The 21,859-nt window shown below is 40.3% G+C and overlaps 1 protein-coding gene across 5 annotated transcripts in view; it reads left to right on the forward strand.

Moving 5' to 3' along the window:
- The window catches only part of SPIN1 (spindlin 1), an 80,508-nt gene that overhangs the window by 40,970 nt on the left and 17,679 nt on the right, over positions 1–21,859 (forward strand). For all 5 annotated transcript variants that reach the window (XM_069000942.1, XM_069000938.1, XM_069000940.1 and 2 more), the window contains one exon: positions 17,722–17,946. In XM_069000942.1, coding sequence (XP_068857043.1) covers positions 17,895–17,946 — 52 coding nt within the window. In that variant the 5' untranslated portion in view covers positions 17,722–17,894. The remainder of the gene's footprint in view (positions 1–17,721; positions 17,947–21,859) is intronic.

Below are 21,859 nucleotides of genomic sequence, written 5' to 3' on the forward strand. Positions count from 1 at the left end.
GGAAATAATGAATTGTGCTTTTATAAAGAAAGCTATGCAATTAGAATGAAGCAAGTGTAAGGGGTGCTCAACTTTGCCTTTAATATTTGTTGAACTCATATTAAGTAGCAATGCATCACGGCAAGCTCAAAAGATCCTACTAGGAAAGGTGCTAATACTGATTTACATGATTTGGAGAAAAATTTTCCTTGAGTTCTGTAGAATAAGTCTTTAAAATGTAAAAGTAATTTAGAAGCCTTTTTTAACTTATGAAGCAGAGTCTGTAGGCAAAAGCTTGAGCTTTGCTGTTTGTAGGGATTTGATCTCTGAATTGTATTTTCCTTAAATGTAATCTTTAGATCAGGTTCAAGTATTTTAGATTGTTTTCAGGATGCGCTGTATTGTACACTGCTGCTTTGTTTTGTGTTTAGTTTTCATATTCTTTGAGCAATTTTTTTTATTGCTCTGAAATAAGAAATCTAAAATCAAAACATTGCTGTCTTGGAGTTTCAACAGCTTGGGCAACAGCAGTTCCTGTTTCAGGTCTGATGTTTGATCGTGGGCTGTGTTTTATTTACAGTGTTCTTAGCACAGAGTGTGCTGAAATAAAATCAGGAAAATTGTCTCGTAGTTTTAACATACATGTTGTGAAGCAAGGTTCTTTATCTGTTACTTGATCAAAAACATGCTCTTGGGTTTCTACTTTCATTTAACAGCCCTTCCTTTCTTAAAAAAATGTAAAGTCACCACTCTAGGTAATTTTTTATGTGCAAAGTGATTCTGATACAACCCAAATGTAAATAGCACAGTTGCCTGTCCAGACCTTAGAAGGAACTTGCCATAAAATAAGCCTGCACAGCAGCAGCTTAAGGTAGCAGAGAAGGGAGGAAGTTGTGACAGGAAGATGCCAATTCCAGGCCTGGAGGAGGCAAAATCTGGTTAGCGCATCCTGGTTAATGCATCCAGACAAAAATTCCTACTGTAGCAAAGTGTGTGAAAGGAAGCAACTGCTCATAGACCTGTCCTTGGTCAAACACAGATCACTCCAAGTTATGGGGATATGTGCTGTGGATATGTACAACTTGGGACTGTGTAGGTGGTACCCCCAGAAGAATTGACTGGGGATGCCCGCCACCAAGAAGCCCAGGGTGAAGAAGGACCAGTGGGGCACCACTGCATCCCTCTCTCTGTCTCCCTTCCCCCCTCTCCAGAGTTGTACTTAGTCTTGTGGAGAAATAGTGGATGGGCCCAATGGATTGATGTGTTTGCATGAGAACCTTCTGTATGAGAGCTTTTTTGTATTTTGCATGAGAACTTTTAATGTTGAAGGTATATACCCTAAGTAACTGGATCAGGTATGAACTGAGAGAATTTAATTTGCAAGTCCAAAAAAGCGTCAAAAAGGTCTTTAGATACATTATTATTAAAGGAACAAGGTGTATGTGGAATGTTAAATCTTAATAAAACTGAATGTTTTATCACTGTTCACAGTGCAATGGCATCTATTGAAGAAGCCCAAGGCAAAATTAAATAAATTGTTACCAATCGCTCCAAACCCAAGACAGTCTTCTAGGAGTTAGCCCCAGTTCTTGGATGATGTCAGTACTCTGATCCTTGGGACTCAGAGGGTAGGGGAAGTGGCTAATGAGACTTGGGTTGATGATTGCCATTGGATTTGCATTTTTAATGATTGGGATAGCTATTGTACACTGTATGATTGCTCACGTTATTGCTTCTGTCTTTTCTCCTACTGTTGCTTCATGCTCATCACCCTTGTGGACAACCTGAGCTGAGGAACTAAGTCCCCAGAGGACAGTGTTTAAGCCATGGGGTGGTGTAAGGACTTAACACAGTTTCCTGACTCAAGCTGTCAAGGCCACAGAAGGTACTTGCCTCTAAGATAAGGCATCACAGTGGAAACTTCAGATTGGGGACAGAAGGGAAGAATTTGCGACAGGAAGGTGCTAATTCTAGGCCTGGCGGAGATGAGATCTGGTTAGCGCATCCTGATTAATGCATTGAGACAAAAATTCCTACTGTACCAAAGTATATGGGAAGCAGTTGCTCATATACATATCACCAGTCACAGAAAGATCACCCCAAGTTAGGGGAATACTCTTCTGTATTCTCCCTCCCTTCCTTGTTAACAGTTATGGCACATTTAAACTTAACGATCTTTAATTCTTCATCCTTATTCTAGGATCTTAATTTCACACTTGTCCTAATTTTGGTTAGGACAGGGTTAATTTCATCACCATTGCCAGGAGGGAGGTGGAGCCTGAAGCTGTGTGGGCAGGACCAGGTTATTTTATACTGGCCACATCATTACTACGGGCTGTGGCTTTATATTGGAGAAGAAGGATGCAGAATGGCCGTTATTTTGTTCTGTTTTTCCAGGAGAGCAAAGCAGCAAACAGAATGGTGTGGTGGCATGGTGTGGGCAGTCCAGCTGGAGGATATGTCCATTGTTGCTTTTGTCTCAGGCTTGGGGGAGGAGCATGGGTGCAGACAATTTGTCTGCAACTGTTTTTTCGTTGCCTCATGGAAGAAGATGGTGGCTGTGGTAATGTCTGCAATATTCTCCTTCGTCTCAGGAATCTGTGTGTCACTGGACACAGTAACACTGGGTCAGTTGGACTTCTATAAGCATTTTTTGCGTGTGATCACCCTCTTTTATACACTGTTGCTGTTAGTATTGTTGCTACTACTGTTTGTGTTCTTTAGCTCATTGCTGTTTTTCTAGTGAATTGTTGTCTCAATCCGTAATCTCTGTCTTTTTGTCCCTTTCTCATTGGAGCGGTTGGGAGAAAGGAAGTGGCAGTTTGAGGCTTAATTTCCAGCTGAGTTTGAGCTACAAGAGCCTTCAAAAAGAAATCTTTTTATGAGAAGAATTTCTGTGCATTGATCTCACAGTTCTGTGAACCTCTCGAGTAGTATTTCCTTACAATAACTGCATCTCAAAGTTTCCTACACAGTGATTTCTTCAAGTACATGGACAGTTAATGGCAAGTTGATATATGGAGCTTTTTACAGGTTATGTTGAGATTCTTACCTGTATGCAAGTAACTGATAATTCCATGTCTCTAATGGATCAGGCTTCAACCTCTGGTTTTGTTTGCTAGGTTTCTTTAGGCAATTTGTAGTAAGGGCTTTTTTTTTCCTGCACCACTATAAAAAAGAAAAACTAGACTGGTACAGCATGGGCCTTTGTAGCCCTGAAGGTAAAAAAAAGTGGTTTTGTGATCATACATACTTATTCTTTTGAGTCGTGTTCAAGTGTGTTGAAGATACTACCTTCCACACAAAAGGATCTACAGAGGAAGCAAGCCAGGTGCTCTTTCTAAGGAGTATCTAAATGGCAGATGAAAACAGTAGTATTCTTGACGCCAGAATTCAACATTCATGTTGGATAGAGAACTTCTACTGTGTCCTGAGGGACAGCATAAAATACCAAGCCAGTCAGATGAGAATCAAGATGACATTATCTTAAGCTGTAGTTGCCCAGAAGGTCTGAAAAAATCCTTTGTTTGCAGTAGGATTTAGACACACTTTAGAAAGTGACCCCTTGGTATATTTCAAAAGAATAAGCATTGGATTCTAGATACCTAAACTTTCAGGAAAGTACTTCGTGCTGTCTGGAAAAACCTTGATTCCTAAAGCTGAACTTCAATAATCAGTTTCAGTGATGTGGCACTAGTTAGGTCTATTGACTCTTATCTTGGGCTGGAAAACATTTGGGAAGTCTCATATTTCACAGACACTTTTTCACCTTCAGATTTTGCTAATTTTAAGACTAAAATACATATATATATGACTGTTTTAAGACAAATGCCATATCCTTCATTGCATAGTGCTTAGAATTCTGAAATTGATCTCTCTCCCAGTAATCCAGGGCTTTTCAAGGAGCATCTGTTCCTCCCATCAAGTGTGATATAATGTGTTCTTCCTGTGATTTAAAGCAGTTGTCCTACCTGGTAGGGTAGAGTAACATGATTACTCTGTGTTTTGGATTTGTGTTTGGTGTTTCTCAATAGAAAGGGAAAGGTCCTATTTCTTTGGGTTTTTTTGTTTTTCATGCTATTGCTGGATGGGTGCTCTAATGCAGACAAGAAGACACTTATTTTTTGTACCTTGAATCTCCCACAGTGATGGGGGATGTTACAAACACATGTGCATACAATTTATGTAAACATAAGAGTAATGTAGGCGCTAAAAATTATTTATAAGCTTGGAGGAAGCAGCATCTTTTTATCATTTAGCCTATAACTTTTTTTTTTTAAATCAGAACTAGCTGCATTCTAACATGGGGGCTGAGAATCCTGTGCCCTCCTAACCTCCTCTTCACTGGTGTTTCAAAAAATTAGTCTTGCAAGGTAATACTCTGATCCTATAATATATATATTAAATAAGGTGTTAATTAAGTCTCTGAAATTAAAATAGATAAGTAAGTTTGTTTAAAGTACTGTTTTATAGTTACAGCCCTAATGAAGTTTTTACTGCTGCCTTTTGTAGCTCAAATATACACCATTGGAGTTTATTTCAAATTATAGCCATTGTAAATCTTAAGTGCTGAATTGGATTAAGTAAGACAGGCTACTTTAATGATATGGCATGAGGAAAACATAATGGAAGTAAAGCACAAACTGTACCGAGGTCCCTAACAGCTTCATTTTGCTAATTCAAAAAGTAAAAAAACAAGCCTGGATAGGAAACACTGGAAATTACACTTTTAGGATTTCTCTCTGGCTGTTCTTTCCATTCATGTTTATTTTTCATGTGTGTAAGAACTTTTGAATGCAGTATTCACAGGTTACCATCTACATGTGATTTTGTAAGACTATACAAATGTTTCAAGTTAATGAAATTAAACTAGAACAAAATAAATCCACCTTTCACCTTGATCACTGTTTCCAACTTTAAGAGAGCTATGGTAAGGACATGTGCTAAAAGATAATAGGTTTAGTGAAACTGTTGCCTGAGATAGCAGCCTTCTGAGAGAATAGTATCCTTTGTAAAGCTGCCTATCTAATTCTGACCATTTGGGATAATTCTTCAATATAATTACTGTTGATAGTTATTGTTCTGCTATAGTGATACCAAAGTTTTCTTAGGATTCCTAAGTTATGTCAGCTTCCCTGGTTTCACTCTTTTCTTCATAACTGTGGTGGTTTAACACCAGCTGGAAATTATACTCCAAATATGCCACATCTCTTCTCCTTGCACTTCCAGTAAGAGAGCAGGGACAAAGACAGACACTATGGGTTGAGATAACAATTATTGCAAGCAAACAGGAGTGGAATAAGAAACACACAGTAGCAGCAGAGATACTGATAACAAAAGTATAGAAAATGAGAAGGTGCTTTACACACAAAAAGAGGTGTTAACTACCATGACTTAGCTTTGCCTGGCTGCCAGGACAAAGACAAGATGGCAGCTGTTCCCGCACTCAATGCCATGTGGTTTCCCATGGTGGTAGGGTTCCCAAGGTGGTTTCCAGGCTGGCAGGGTGCTCCTCGCAGCCAGCTCTCCCTCTCCCCAAGCCCAAGACAACAGAAAACAATGTCGGACAAACCCTTGAAAGCAAGACCATCCATGTCACACTGCACCACTGCATCATTCCTCATGGCTGCTTGTTGAACCGGTGATGCTGGTTTTGACCTCTCCACTCGGCTCCGCTGGACTCTGCTGTGCTTGGCACCCAGAGCCACAGTCTCCTGAGGTGACAGCGATTGAAACACGGACCAAGCAGTGATACTACAAGGACATTTATTAGTAAAAGGCACTGATACTTACACTGTTTTAGCGTCTGCATAACAATTTCCACTTGTTCTGTCTACATGGTAGCTAATGCTTAGCAAGCTACAATGTTACTTCTTCTTTTACGTGGTTGCTTATCACAGCAGGATGTTCCATAATCTTCAGCAGAGTGTTCTGTTCTTTGCAGAAGAATGTGATTTCTGCAGTTCTTATTTCTCATGACTCCTGCTGGACCAACTTCATTAAGTCAGCTGTGCTATTCATGTCATTTAACTCATTCTGCTCTGCAACACTTCCCCCTTTCTCTTCTACGTACAGCACACATTGAACTGCATTACTAACCATTCTTTGCATACATTGCAATAAACAAGGCACAATCATAAAAAGGCACAAAACTATTCCCAGTACATAAATTCCCAATCGCAATAGCCTCTCAGCCCAGCCGTAGATATTCAAATACTGGAGCAGTTGACCCAGCCAGTCTGTTCCGTCATCCCACTGTTAAGAAAATGTTTCTTAACATTTTCCTCTGATTTCTGAATGTTGGCATGTATAGATTGAGAATCATAAGATAAATTCATACAACACATTCCTTCAATAATCCTGATATCCATGACCATGGGCTAACAACAAAAAAATCAATGGCAGCACAATTTTGTAAAGTAGCATGGTGTACAGAATTAACATCTGCCAAAACACCAGAAAGAGCAGTGGAAGTTGCATTAGTTTCTGGGTCAGCCAACAGCCAAGCTTTTGCAAGGTTGTAAGGGTTTTGGCTGCTGCAACACCTGGAACAAAAAATGAAGCAGTCCCAACAAGTGGGGGATTCCAAAACTTTGCATTTGGGTCACAAATCTTTGGTAAATTCATGAAGTGCACACCTCTGTTGGTCCCGATCTGCCTTATGTGTATGATTTATAATCATGGTTAGATTAGGAGTTAACATTGTGAGGCAGCTAATAGTGCAGGGTCTGCTGATCACTCACGAAGGCAAAGCAGGCCAAGCACATCACCACAAACCAAAAATATCCCTCAAGGCAGTTTACATGGGAGAGAATCTGAGGGTGCATAGTACACTGAGCCATTGGATATTACAGTTTGATTGCACGGGAAAGAGCTACTGTGGTATAACAACTGACTTGGTGAAATATCCTGAGTCATCTTGTAGTATGGATCACTATTATACTTCTTTCCTAATTGTCTGTAGTTGAAGTATATGCAGACATCTGCCTTAATCAATCCCAGAATTTCAAGTTTCTGTTGTTCTGAAGGGGCAAGAGGTAAACGATTGTCCCAAGTATTGAAATTATCCATACATGATACCATGGAAGTATTGCAGGATACGTGGGGCTCCCTACCATGGCTTTTGTCACGATCACTTGTGGGTCATCTACAGGAATTCCTACCAGACATCTATGGAAGGGTGCCTGAGGTGTGGCCATTGATAAGCATAGTGCTGATTGGTTCAAAGCGTTAGCAAGAATGAGCCACACATTTCCTCGTGGTGATGGGGGGATGGTAGTCTCTCCCCAACCACCCTCCTTTAAGCATAAAATTAGCAAATGGAAGGGCCCATCACATTTGGGGCACCAGTCCCTTTCCCACACATACTGGTGTGGGAGTAGATCGTATTTCCACCCACACACAGAGTGCTATGCAATTCCCAAAGGAATAGCACAGGGGATCACATCTGGGGCACTTTGCTCAGCGATGCTGTGCCTTGCAAAACCACCTTTTATGACAGCTGGTGCCTTCACAAAATGCCCACGCCTGATGACTAGGGTTGGCACACTCTAAACACAGAATAGGATTATTTTCTAATTGTAGATATTGCTCTTCACATTCTCCCTGAACCCATCTGATGTCATATTGTCCCTTCTCAAGATGGTGTGCTAGTTACAGGTCAATGTACCCATATCTTTCACCATAAGTGCTAAGGTCCACAGGAAACCAAGGGTCTGGGAGATTTAGGAGTTGATGCTGAGGCAGCACAAGGATTATAAGGCTTCACCAGTCAAGCTGGTATCCAGCAGAGTTCCATTCCTATGGAAACACAAGCATAACCTCTTCCCCAGGTTATCAGGGCATAAGGACCTCATATTTGGTTACTTTCTGGATCCTTGAGAAGAACCTGGGCTTTTTCTACAGTATCTATGCATTCCTTTGTAGCCGTAATATGCTTTACTATAGGTGTTACAGGGTTGTCTCCATAAAAATTATAAACATTTAAGGCTTTGGCTAAATGATTCTGTGCCGTTTCCCTGAGCATTCCCGCTTCCTGTTGCAGCAGTAAGGTTTTCAGAGTAGCGTGGGTGCATTCTATAATGGCCTGACGTGTTGGCGAATGAGGAATGGCCGTAATGTGAAAGACTCCGTTGTTGAAAGGAGGAGTGTAGCTTCTGAGAAATGTAAGCAGGGCCATTATCAGTTTTTACTTGTTCAGGCACCCCCAAAGCCACAAATGCCTTTAAAAAGGGGCAACAAATGTCCCAGGAGGCCTCACCTGTATGGCAGGAAGCATGAACTGCTCCAGAAAATGTGTCAACAGACACATGTACATACTTCATGCGACCAAACTCAGGAAAGTGTGTCACATCAGTCTGCCAAATATCCAGGCTTAGTAGGCCTCTGGGGTTGACTCCTGTTGTCACAGAGGCAAAATTATGGCGCTGGCAATCTGGGCAAAAAAGCAATAATATCTTGAGCTTGGCGCTGAGTTAAAGCAAAGGTCTTTTGCAGTGCTTTTGCATTTTGATGAAAGAAAGCATGACTGAGGCCTGCCTGTTCGTATGTATTCGGGTCTATCACAACAGGTGGTGAGCAGGTCAGCTTGCCAATTGCCTTCTGCCAATTCTCCAGGAAGAGTGGTGTGTGACCGAGTATGAGTAACAAAATATGGAGAGACCCATCGATCTAATAAGCGAATCAGTTCGCATAAATGTTCTGCCAACATAGGGTTGGTAGGGTTGTGTAAAAGAGAGGCTTCTGCTCTTTCTATGAGACCTGCAAGGTATGCAGAGTCTGTAACCAGATTAAAGGATTCTGGCCATTTCCGGGAAACTCTTAAGCTGCAGTGAGTTCAACAACTTGAGGGGACCCAGGGACAGCTGAGGTATCTGAATCCCATTGGCCTGTAGTCGGGTTTTGCCAAACTAAAACAGACTTCTGTATCTTTCCTCATCCATCGGAAAAAACTGTTAGGGCTGAAAATGGTGCTTCAGAGTGCTTGAGTTTAAGCACGGGAACAAATCCTGTGACAAATAATTTGTGTGCTGGTGAATGCACTAAAACCTGCCCAAGAAAAGCAGCCGGGGCAATCTGAAAAATTTCAGCAGTTGGTTGAAGCTATAGTAGGTATGTAGCGGTGCAAGGGACAAAAATTGCCATGGGTTCCTGTGCTGCAAGGGCACAGGAGTGCTTCTGTACTTTCATTATTAATTGTGCAAACATCTCATATTGCACAATGACAGTCTTAGACATTGCATGAGGAAGAAACAGGCACTCCAGAACTAGTAGGGGATCAGTCAGACACTCATCCCACTGAAACAACAGTCCATGTGGTTGTCAGCTGGGGTTCAAAAAAATAGTCAAAATAGGTAATTCTGGATCACAACGAGCCGCTTGGTGTGCAGCAATTGCTGATGCCACATGTTGTAGGGCCATATGCCCCTCAGGTGTAAGAGTCTGGGGTGACGCAATATGGTTGTCACCTTTTAGTAACTCAAACAGTGGTTGAAGGTCTTGATTGGTGATGCCAAGCGGAGGCCATACCCAGTTGACAGGTACCTAACAACTTTTGCAGGTCATTCAACGTGTTGACCTGTGTTTGCAAGCTGATAGCTTGAGGTCTCACAGTTTGCTCTGTGAGGCACCATCCCAGGTACTGCCAGGGTGGAAAGTGTTGTACCTTTTCTGAAGCAATTCTTAGTCCATGAGAATGCGTGTTCCTGCATGTCATTTAACTCATTCTGCTCTGCAACACTAAGGGAATGTTTTTGCTATTTGTTTCCAGTCATGTTCACCTCAGCTTTCAGTAGAGTCAGCTGTTGGGATCCCCCTGTCACCCCAGAAATAGAGATGGATTCTGCCTCTACATATCTTGGTGGCATCAGGGTACATGGTGTGTTGATGCCAACTAAAGCCTTACATTCTTATGGGTCTGGCGGGCCAGGCCATCAGATCCACATTCCAGTAGACCTGATTATTCCTTTCCCCCGCTCCTGTTTAGAGGCAGGGCGTCTCTAGGTCTGGTCATTGTTACTTCTTGTAAATATGACCTGGAGGTCCCTTCAGGAGGATCAGAAATAACGTCAGCCTTTTTAATCTCTCTGAAGACTTGCCCAAGGGAAATGGGGCAGTATTTTTTACCAGTTTCATGTGGTGGTTATCCTTCCCCTCAACACAGGTACCTGTGCTGCTACAGCAGAGGTGGGTTTTCCATCACACTTCCTCATGTATTCTCAGCTGTCATGCAGGTAGAACCACAGATTACCTTGTGGTGTGTACCCTCTCTCTCAAGCTGGGGAGCACCTGCTCCCTAATAGCAGAAACTCTTACCTGTACTGGCAGGGCATGGGGCATTTCCTCCTTAAACTTTTGGTAGTCCTTTTTAAATTGTTGGTCCTCTTTAATTTCCCTATTAAATTGCCATAAGTCCTTGGACAGTCATTTCACAGATGAGATGCAGGCCTGTATTGGAATGGAGATAGTATCTTCGTATAGCTGGAGTTTGGTAGCCAAATTGTTCACTTTTTTTTCTCCTTCCTTATATGACTTCACTGCCAGTGAGTTGGCATGTGACACCAGCACACTCTGTAGGAACTTCTGCCACATGTTTTGTGTACACTGGATGTCATCTCTATTTATAGGGGACTACTTATTATTTGAATCCTTACATATTACCTTCAGCACAGCTAATTCTCTGAAGTACTGGATGCCAAGTGTCCATGGTGTTCCACTTGTGTTGATGTACTAAAAGATGCATCCATGCAGAGATTCCTCTCTATCAGACTTGACAGGAGTTACTTCCAGAGGCTGAGAGTTTCTGGTCTTTTCTAAATCCCCCGGTCAATGCCTGCATCCTAGGACAGGGATCCTAATTGCTTGGCTTCACTGGGCCTAGTTTTGCACCATTTGCCATGATACCCTAGCAGCAAGCAGCCCGGTCAGTAGGGCTCACCAGGGTGGTAGCTGTAATCTTTTTGTGCATCTCAGAGCTCACCCATGGATAGGGATCAGGTGATTCTGTCTGGCTGTGTCTCTTCCTCTGGTTTTGAGGGTCCTGTTTCTTCTTCATCCCTCACTATGCTAATTGATTTGTTCTTGAATTTTTTCTTCAGAATAGGGGCAACTCCTACTGGCATGGGTTGTTCCTCTGGTTCAGCTGCAGTTTGAGTGGCCTTGGTGCCTGTTGGTCTGCTTTCCTCTCCTTCCCCTGAGAGTGCTGTGCAGTGTCTGATTAGTAGTAGCCAGGGCCCAGCATGTTGCATAACTTCATGCCTCTCCGGAGCTGTCACAGCATTTTTCTTCCAAATATTTTTCCACTTGTATCAAGGTCCTGTATTTTTTGGGGGTGAACTTCCAAACCACTGGAGCAGCATACTCCTTTAAAAGCTGGCTCATTTTCTGCCCCATACTATACTACTCATGACTGTTCAGCTCCAGGGCAGTTCTCTGAACAACTTCCCTGGATGTCTCTATCCTGACTTGAAACATGGTGTAGACTTCTTATTCTAAATTTCATTTATTCTAGACTGTACTGAAGAAATTTGGCAGACACTGCAATTAGAATACACTTTCTTTAACATCCAAATGGAATTCAAGATTCTCAAAAACTGTTGTAGCAGACCCAAAGGAGGAAAAAGGGGTTGAAAGGCTGAGAAAAATCATTGTCTCCTGGCCTCCCTACAGGTTGGGTACTGTTATTAATGAATCCTCAGAGGGAGCAGCCAAGGCCACGATGGCTGAACAGCACTGAACACAACATCCCAAATGACCCTCATTGCCACAGATGTTGTCATGTCATAAACTGATGCCACACATTGCAGCAACAAAGCAATCCCGATCCTTCTCCCTACTCTGAAAAAATAGCATCATGAGGAGCATGTATGGGAATATATACAGGGTTAAATATCACCCCTCCATGAACAGATAGAGCACCTCTAGCTAGGGAGTTCTGTACCTAATACACAGGTTTTTAGATCAAAGTTGTCTTTACTCCTTTCATGGCTCACCATAGGCACCAATTGAATGTGGTGGTTTGACGCCAGCCACAAATTAAACTCAAATAAGCCTCTCCCCTTCCTCCTGACCGAGGAAGAGACTATGGGTTGAGATTACAATTTAGTGAAAGCAAACAGCAGTGGAATAAGAAATGCACAGTAATGGCAGCAATATTAATAACAAAAATATACTAGAAGAGAAGGTGCTTTATACACAAAAATGGATATACACCACCTCCATGTAGGTCTGTGTGGCAGCCTGGACAAAGACAAGATGGGAGACACTCCCTGCAGCACCATGTGGTTTCCTCAGGCAAAGACAAGATGGCAGGCACTCCCCATAGTTGGCTCGCCCTGTCCCTCAAGCCTGAGACAACAGAAAACCGTGACAGTCCCCTGAAAGCAAGATCATTCGCATCATACCGCTGCCACTGCTTTGTTCCCCATGGCTGTTTCCCACCCCAGCACTACTGCTTTTGCCCTTTTCACTCTGCTAGGGTTCGGTTCCCAGCAGCACCATGGCTTTTAACCATTCCACTGGGCTTAGCTGTGTTCACCACCCGGAGCTGCATGCTCCTGAGGGACAGGAATGGATGAGGAGTGGCAAGAGAGGGCAGGGTCCACTCAGCTGATTACAGCAACCTCTCCTGGGGAAGAGAGGTAAACAAAGTGGTGTCATTTCTGGGGATTACTCGTCTTCTCTTTCCCCCAAGGCCGTTCCCCACAGTGATGATGTAGGCACTATAGAATAGCAATATAAGCCATGCCCATCAGTTCTGAGCTCCACCCCCTCCCTACAACCACAAGAACTTACTAGCAAACCTTTTAATATTGTTTTTCATTATGGTAAATAACTTGCCCACTTGTTTATGCTAAAATATTTTAGTAAATAATTAGAAATTGCAGTGTGCTGCCTCTTGAATTTTGAAGACATCTTGTCAACTAAACACAGTTTGTACAAATTTCAGATTCTTCTAGGCTTCTGCTACAGTTTCATCACTGTGGCTTTGTAATATGGAGTTAACTTTAAATTTTGTGAGTTTATTTCTGTCATGAGTGGTTCGTGTTGGAAGGGGCCTCTAAAAAACATCTAATCTAACTGCCCTGCCATGGGCAGGGACTTCTTTCTGTAGACCAGGTCAAAGCCCCATACAGCCAGTACCTGTGCAGTGGTACATGTGTCTTTATATATGTGCATACACAGTTGCGTGTCAGTGCTGCTTGTTTCTGTACAATTGTAGATAGCACCTCTCTGGGTAGAGATGAAACTTCAGAAGCCATCGTAGTGGAGAGGTAGTTATACCCTGATCTGGGGTCTTCCAGGTCATAGACATGATTCTGAAACGTATTATTTCCATGGTTATCAGCTGCAAATCACTTTTATCTTCATATTTCATGTACTGTAACTGTACTTTCTTCTCAGACATCAGATCTTATTACCTACACAAAATCCTAGTATAAAATAAAAGAAGTTCCTAATAACTAATATTCTGGTTAAGCTGGTAGAATATTTCAAAACAAATTTGGAATTTGAGTTGCTGAATTCTTGAACCACAGGAAAGCATTTGGAGTTTTTTATTAGGGAAGGAAAAAAAACAGTAACAAGCTAAAACTGGCATATTTTTATTCCCTCCATTATTTAGAGATATCTTTGGGAAGGCAGGTGCAGAAGACTTGCATAGAATGATCCTTTCTGCTTGTATAATAAGAATTAGGGAGTCTAAATAACAGACATGGTTCATCCAACTTGTTAGTGCTGGAAGAAACTATGCTACTGCTTCACCTGAAACATGTACCAGTAGCTCTGAGCTGTGTTACGGAAATCACAGTGTTACTTACCAAGGAATCTAGTTGTTGCATTTCAGTTTAGAATGACTCCTTCCCCAGAACATTCTTGTGAAGTGCTGGTCCTCCCCTGAGCATCTAGCAGTGGAAGTTCTCAGTGAGTTGCCTGCAGGAGAGGTGTTGTAGATAGTGAAGTAAAAATGTTGAAGCCCACCAGGTGGTGCCAGAAGGCCTAATCACTGGTGGCTCTGACAGCTGGAACAGACCTGAGAAGGTGAGAGAGAGACTGCCACTTTTGTCAGAAACTGTACAATCTGAATACAAGCAACACATGCTATTACCCTTCCTCTCCTTCCAAACTTTTACCTATAAAGCATTTTCTCGGCAAATTACTTCCTTCTGTGTTCGTGATGGTAAAATTTAAATACACTGTTTAGGAGTAAGGCACTTAAAATTGTGGGCTTGGTGTCAGCTTCAGTTGTCACTAGTTTTGTGCTGCTCACATCCCTCTTTGGTGGATAGTGGAACCATGAAGCTTTCACAAAAATGCTGTAAACAACATTGTGCTGTGTGTTGCAGTGAAATGCATGCAGTTTTATGGAAATAGAGACATGAATGTTAACTAAAATTCATGCTAGAGAATTATGTCAGGTGGTTACTTTTATTTTCATGGAGTTAAAAGCTCATACAACATTTTAGTGTTTCTAAACAACTAAGTTTATAGAGAGGGTTAAGATGTTTCACAGTGAAAACTGAAAGATGTTTTTTCCATCATTTCCCTTTATACTGCAAAAATTCTTTTTTCATTGCTTTACTTTTTTTGTCTTTATGTCATGTCTTTCTGCCTGTTTTGATAGAATGATTCTACTATTCTCATATGAAACTGGTATGATTGACAGTATGTAATGCTAGTGTTTTTATAACACTTAATAGTCTCTGAAACACTCCACAATAATTAGGCCACTATCAGACAAAGGAGTCATCTAATTTCCACATTTTTTTTTTCCTAAAGTATACTTTTGTGTGGAAAGGCTTGTAAAAGCAGATGAGCAGCACACGTGGGCTGGTGAGCAGCTCACAAGTCAAAACTTGTCTGTTTTTTAAGTGAAACCTACAGCTGAACTGATGGTGACCTGTGCTGTTGGGTGTTGGGGAAATGGGTGTCTGACAAGTAGGCAGTGGCACTTCTCTTCTGAAAGTTACTGGCAGTCTGTACTAGTCTAGCTTGCTTTGGATGTGTCACTTTGTATCCAAAAAACCCCTACTTTTGTTGGATTTACTGTATCTGCTGCTATCAACACAATACCTCTAAAAAGTTGATTGTTTCATAGGTCATCTTACATATAGCCAAACAAGGAGTATCTGCTCTTTCTTAACAGCTTATTGCAACTGAGTGCATCAGGTGCATGTTTTGATTTTGTGTTTCCTACCTTTATGAAACACAACATTTCTTGGGACTTGCAATGAAGAGTTTTCATTTTGTGAGTCAATTTTTTTTCTTGATGATTTTCCATATTAGGAGATCAAGATATTTGCATGCTGGCATTAAGTCTGATGTTTTGTCATTTATCACATTTAAGAACCCTAAATTTTACTGGGTTTGGTGTATTTTTAATCAAGTAAGTAAGACTTATTTACATATTCTTAAAAATTCAAAGTGTTCTTAAAGTACATCAATTTATTTTCAGAAAATCAGGTTCTATGCCTCCTTATTATTATCTTCAGAACTGTCACTATGCAACTGATATGTAAATTGAATTCAGAATGCTAGTTTTAGGAAAGCACTACTTAATTCTTCAGTAAGGTTTTGAACTAGTAACAGTGTTATGGGCTTAATTTCTAGAAAGTCAGTTTAAACTGCTGGATCAGGTTTTAATGTCAGTAGTCTTGTGTCCATCCATAGCTTCAGAGAGCACAGTGAAGCACTTTATTAAGTGCTAGCAAACAAATTGTGACTTTAAAAGGATTAGAAATAAATTTTCTGTTTCTGAAGCATGATTTCAAATTTGGGGCTTAGTAAATGATTGGGGATATTCTGTTAAAAAATTAACTGGTAGAAAACAATATATTTTGTGGTGTCTTAGTTATTTTTGTACACAACTACATAAGCAATGCAATCAAAATACCTAGTACTTTTTATTTTTACTATGAATTTGAAATCCTGGGAGGGGGAAGTGTATAATATAGGTGCTACAAAGTAACTTCCTTGAATAGCAGTTCAAGAGCTTATTGTAAAAGGGTGTATTATTTTCTAAATCTGAAGAATTTTCAAATTTTGTGTATTTGTGGAGGTGGTGATGATGGTTCAGTTTGTTTTGGAGGGATTTTTTTTCTTCGTTTTGTCGGGTTTTTTAGATCAGAAGATAAAATACAAGATTGCAGTTACTTCTGAACTAATAGCTTTTCTGGAGGAAAATAGTTGATCTCTTGAATGTTTGTGCAGTACCTGTGAGACTGAGTGTAGTAGTATATTACAGCAGTGCTAAGAATTCAGAGTTGGTTTTTCATAATCTGTGATGGTTCTGTATTAATGTGTTTTAATCCATAGGAAAATGCATCTGAGTTCCGTAGAAAAAGATACTCTTTATGCTGTTACCAGTAAAGTAGGTTAAGCAAGCTAATTGCTTCCTATTAGAATATTGTTGAATATGGTTGCCCTGGTATCATTTAGCATTGTTGGGTATATACTGGTAAATTTCAGGAAGAGATGAAATGTAGAAAAACTAGTAAGTTTCTGTAAATATTTTTTTTTAATTTCACAAGTTCTTAAGAATTCCTGACTGTGAATGTCTTTAGTTAGTTCTTTCTAAAAACTGCAGATGACTGAATGTTTGTCTCCCTGTTGCTACTTTTTCCTAGGGTGTATTGCTCTTAGTTGCTGTATTGTTCTTAGAAGTCAATTTGGTACAATTCATGAAAGAATTGTCAAGTGTCAGATGTAAATGCATTTTTCTGTGTAACAGTTTCACCATACCTCAAGGTATGTTAAAACCCGTATGTTCCCTTATTCAGTAAGGCACAAGCTTAAGCTACAATTTTTCCTTTGCTGGATCACTAGTTAAGGGCATTCTTCTGGTTTTAACCCCTGTATGAAAATTGACAACAGCTTCCAAAACTGAAGTAAAATAGAGAAGACAGCACTGTCTCACAGAACAGAGAGGCCATGTCTCTCTCACAGATGAGCAGTGACATTTCTTAAGGAAATTATCTGATCTCACTTGCCTTAGTTGTGGGCAACAGTGAAGTAGTGAACAAATGTGTCTGGCCCAAAAATGTTACTCTGAAATAAGTTCACCTATAGTGCTTTGATTTTTTTCACGCGGTCAAAAATTTCTGTAATTAATTCCTGAAAAGGGCATTAAAAAGTTGTCCTCAGTTGCCTCCCTCATCTAGAGGAATGTGATGACAAAATGCTTTAGGAATTTGATGAGCTTAGGTAGAGAGAATTGCCAGAAACTTAAACAGATTTATGAATCATAAGATCTGTGAACTGTCAACCTACTCAACAAATTGCTGGCTTGAGCAGTCATTGCAGTGGAATCAGTATTTTTAAAACCTTTTGTGTTGCATTTTTTTCAACGAGACTTTTTTAAACTTCTGTGAAGCAAAGTTATTCTGCTATGTGAGTGGGAGCACATTATTTCTAACCAAGGGAAAGAGTTGATTTGTGCTTTACCCTGGTAAAGGTAGTACAGTTTCTTCTAAGTTAGTAGTCATTCTCCCATATGTTAAGCTCAATGGTTTTTAAGAAGCTTTTTTCTCTATGTAATTGACATAGTGATGTGGAACTTTACTGTAACTAGGACATAAAAGTAGCAGCCCTTGTGTTTGTTTGGCCATATATTGCTGAATGTTTTCAGAATAACAGAATGTGAAGGAATATCCTATTGCGTATGAAAACAAGCATTAAAGTGAGACTTGGTTAAGATAGAATATTTTTGTTTCACGCTACTTACACTCCACCTGTTTTGTTTTTCAGAGTACTGTAATTGAAAGTGCATCTTCTACATTTGAGGAAGGAGAAGTTCTTGATTGAATGGTGGATTTTACGTGGTTGTCTCATCCTAAGACTAATAAGATATCCTGGAAGTTGGAACGAACTGGATTTTCACCCTAGTCCAGCAGCTTTGCTGCTCACTTAAACACAGATGAATGAAGACCCCATTTGGAAAATCACCAGGTCAGCGGTCCAGAGCTGATGCAGGTGAGGTGTTCTTTATGGTGGTTTTCTTTGCTTTTAATGGATAAAAAGTGTTCTTACTTTATTGACTTTTTAAATATGTAAATGATTTTCTGCAGATGTTAATGATTTTCCCACGGAAGATTCTGGAATACAACTTAAAAATGCAAATGTCATCATTCTTGTTTTAAAATAAAATTTACTTTTGTTCTAGAAGATCATGGATTGAAAAAACAAATGTAAATTTAGCAGTACAGATCTGACCTTACTATTTTGTGTTGTGTCAGAAGTTATTAATCGGTGACCTTTGTGGGGAAAACAACATATTTTTTATCACCAACCATTGTGAATTGGAGTGTTTATGAAATTCTCGAAAAACCAACCAACTGACAGTGTAATTGGGAAAGCTCAGTTAATTTTTAAAATGCCCAAGCAATAGACATTCTGGTGCTTTCAAATACTTGTCTGATTCATTAAAAATTGAAACAACTGGATACTGGAGGATTTCACCCTTTGGAAAATTTCAAGCTTGTATTTTACCTGGGACTGTGTTAAAATGTGCTATCACTTATTTGAAACTTGTACTGCTTTCAAAGGTAATACAGTTACCTTTCAAGTAACAATTACAGGTTTCAAAGGAGAGATCCAGTACGAAGTTACACTTGGTTAAGCGACCGAATTGAGACAGTGATGAGTGGAATTTCTCAGGTGTCAGTATTGGGAGCAGCATTGTTTAACATCTTATTCAGTGGTAGGGACAGTGGGAATTGGGTGCACTCTCAGCAAGTTTGCTGATGACACCAAACTGTGTGTTGCCATTAGCATGCTCGAGGGAAGGGGTGCCATCCACAGGACCCTGGACAGGATTGAGAGGTTCATACCTTGTGATGTTCGACAAAGCCAGGTGCCAGGTGCTGCATCTGTGTCAGGGCAATTCCAAGCACAAATACAGCCTGGACAAAGAATGGATTGGGAGCAGCCTTAACAAGAAGGACTCCAGGGTGCTGGCAAATGAGAAGCTCGGCGTTACCCATCAGGGTACACTCACAGCCCAGATGGGCTCTCAGATTCTGGGCTGCATCAAAAGCAGCATGACCGGCAGGTTGAGGGAGGTGTTATTGCCTCCTTAGTCCACTCCAGTGAGACACCACCTGGAGTACTGCATCCAGCTCTGGGGTCCCTAACATAAGAATGATGTAGAGCAGTTGGAGTGAGTCCAAAGGAGGGCCATGAAGATGATCCAAGGCCTGGAGCGCCTCTCCTACGAGCAGAGGTTGCAGGAGCTGTGGTTGTTCAGCCTGGAGAGAGAGAAGGCTCCAGGGTGACCTAATTATGGCCTGCAGTACCTGAAGGGGACTTGAAGCTGGAGAGGAACTATTTACAAGCTCATAATGACAGGACAAGGGAAAATGGCTTCAAACTGAAAGAGAATAGGTCCAGAGGATAGCCATGAGTGACCAAAGGACTGGAGCTCCTGTCATATGAGAAAAGGCTGAGAGTTGTGGTTCAGCCTGGAGAAGAGGCTCCAGGCAGTACAACTTTTTAAGTGGGGCTTATGAGAAAGACAGAGAGAGGCTATTTGCCAAGGCCTTCAGTGACAGTACATGGGATAATTGTCTTAAACAGAAAGAGAGTACAGTTAGGTTTGAGTATACAGAAGAAATTTTTTTAAGATGTATATGGTGAAACACAGGAACAGGTTACCTATATATGAGTGACTCCTTGTTGGAAATGTTTATGATCATGTTCAAAGGGATATTAAGCAACCGGATCTAGTGAAAAGTCCCTTCCCCCATCTTAGGACTGAACCCTTAAGAGGGTCTGTGAGATTACCTGGAAAAGCTGTAAAAAAAGAAAATTAAGAAGTAACTTTTAAATAGGATTTACTGAGCTTTACAGCATTATGGATACAAAATTATTGCCTTCCTTTTTTAAAGATGGTTGCCACTTGCCAAGGAACTTTATGAACCACAATAGTCTTCCAGAATAGCTACATCCTAAGTAGAAATTGGGATTTTAAGACTTGCCTATAAAATTGCTATCATCTGCGATTGGATAATAAAGCAGTAATATAGTCTTACTCAGAAGGAAAAAAGAGTAAAAGAAAAAGATACGCTAAAAGAAAAAGATACAAAGAAAGAGTGGAAATAGTCTTTGTATTTTACATTGGATAATGTTAATATTGTAAAATCATAAAATTTCTGGTCTCTAGGAGGGCTGCAAAAAACAATTTGGAGGTAGAGATAAACCAGTGGTAGTGTCAGGTATTCATATAGGGCAAAATTTAGTGCATTAACAAAACATTTTTCAACTGGCTTTGATTTCATCATGTTTCAGAGACTTACCAATCAGTGACACTACAGGTTGGTAGCATGTTCAAGAAAGCTGATTTTCAGCTGTCCTGTTTGTCTGCCTAGGAAGGAAATGCTTTTATGTGTTGTAAAGTGAGTGTAAAGGAGAAGGTACATGTGATTTATAATAACTAGGCTTTTGAAATCTCTCTCTCTGGGAAATATACTTTGTACATAGTTCCTTTTTGGGAAACAAAGGGTAGGATTGAAGGTGGAGAAAAGAAGGAAAGCTAGACTTGTCATTTTTACACAACAGTAGAGTACATGGCTACAGACTCTAGGAGTTTGTCAAAGCATAGAGTTGCTTTCCACGATACAGTTTGAGTGAATCAGACAGGGTACTCTTGGTGATGTGCCTGCCTGTCTCTAATTAGTGTATTGCTGTCCCAAATATAGGAGAAATACAGATTAAAAAAAAAAAAAATACAGTATAATTGATTGTAAGATGTGATTACCCCTGTGTTAACACAATTGACCCTTTTAAATCTAATGATCACCTGTTTAATGCTGTGTAAGTTAAAGACATGGTCCTCTGGAGTCTTTCTTAGCAGTGTTCTCCTGGTACAGAATCCTACCAAACTGCATGATCGTCAGGAGCAATTGTAATGCCTTTACTGGATGGTTTGAAAACATAAAAGTACTTTCTTAGTAAAGAAAACTTTTAAGATACATATGAACATATAACTATTAAGTCATATATGAGCGTCTGTAGTTTTTTCACCCTTAAAAGCAAGTGTAAATTGTTTTAGTATTGTCTTTATGAACTAAGAAAAGAGATCATGGATGTGAATTGCTTAGAATTGCAGTGAAATCTTTCTGTAGAGTTAGAATTTGGTTTATGTCTCTACTTCTGACTTACTTCAATTGAAAGACCTCTCTTCTTCAAACTCTTTTAAGCTGAGGTTGAGCAGTACTGGGTGTGAATCAGCACACTGAAGTGTTTGTTAGGTCCCTGAAAGTAATTCTGAAAGAGTCTCCAGATACAGAGTGGAATTACTGCTGTTCCCATGGAAGATTCTGGGATACAACTTAAAAACATGTAGGTTTTGCTGCTTGTTGTAAACATGGGATGTATTCAGAGAAGTAAAATATTGTTGCTGTTTTTTGAAGAGCCTGTCTGACTTTCATGAATTGCATGGAGGGGACCAACTCATGTCACAATAGCAAAAACATTGCCAGTAGCTTTCTCCCATCCTTCTTCCTATTCTCCTATAGCCCCAGCTGAAATGATACGTGTATTTCCCTTGAAGCCAACATCCTGAACGATTATTTTAGTCTTGTTATACCCTTTTTCTTTATCTTTGCCTGGAGTATAGTAGAAATATTCAGAAACATCATTTCTAGTCTAAGGGTTTGTTGAGAATGAACAAGCCTCAGAAAAAACAAGAGACCATATGACAGTTGAATTCTTAATTCTGTTGCTCTTGTCTGGAAGCTGGAGTTTGTGTTCACTTTCTTTTACAAAAAATATGTTTCTGTGCTCTAATGTCATAAAACAATAAAATAGTTTGATATGGATGGGACCTTTTAAAGGTCATCTCGTACAACTCCTGCAATTAGCAGGGACATCTTCAACTAGATCAGGT

Source organism: Aphelocoma coerulescens (assembly GCF_041296385.1).
Source record: "Aphelocoma coerulescens isolate FSJ_1873_10779 chromosome Z unlocalized genomic scaffold, UR_Acoe_1.0 ChrZ, whole genome shotgun sequence".
Classification (NCBI taxonomy): Eukaryota; Metazoa; Chordata; class Aves; order Passeriformes; family Corvidae; genus Aphelocoma; species Aphelocoma coerulescens.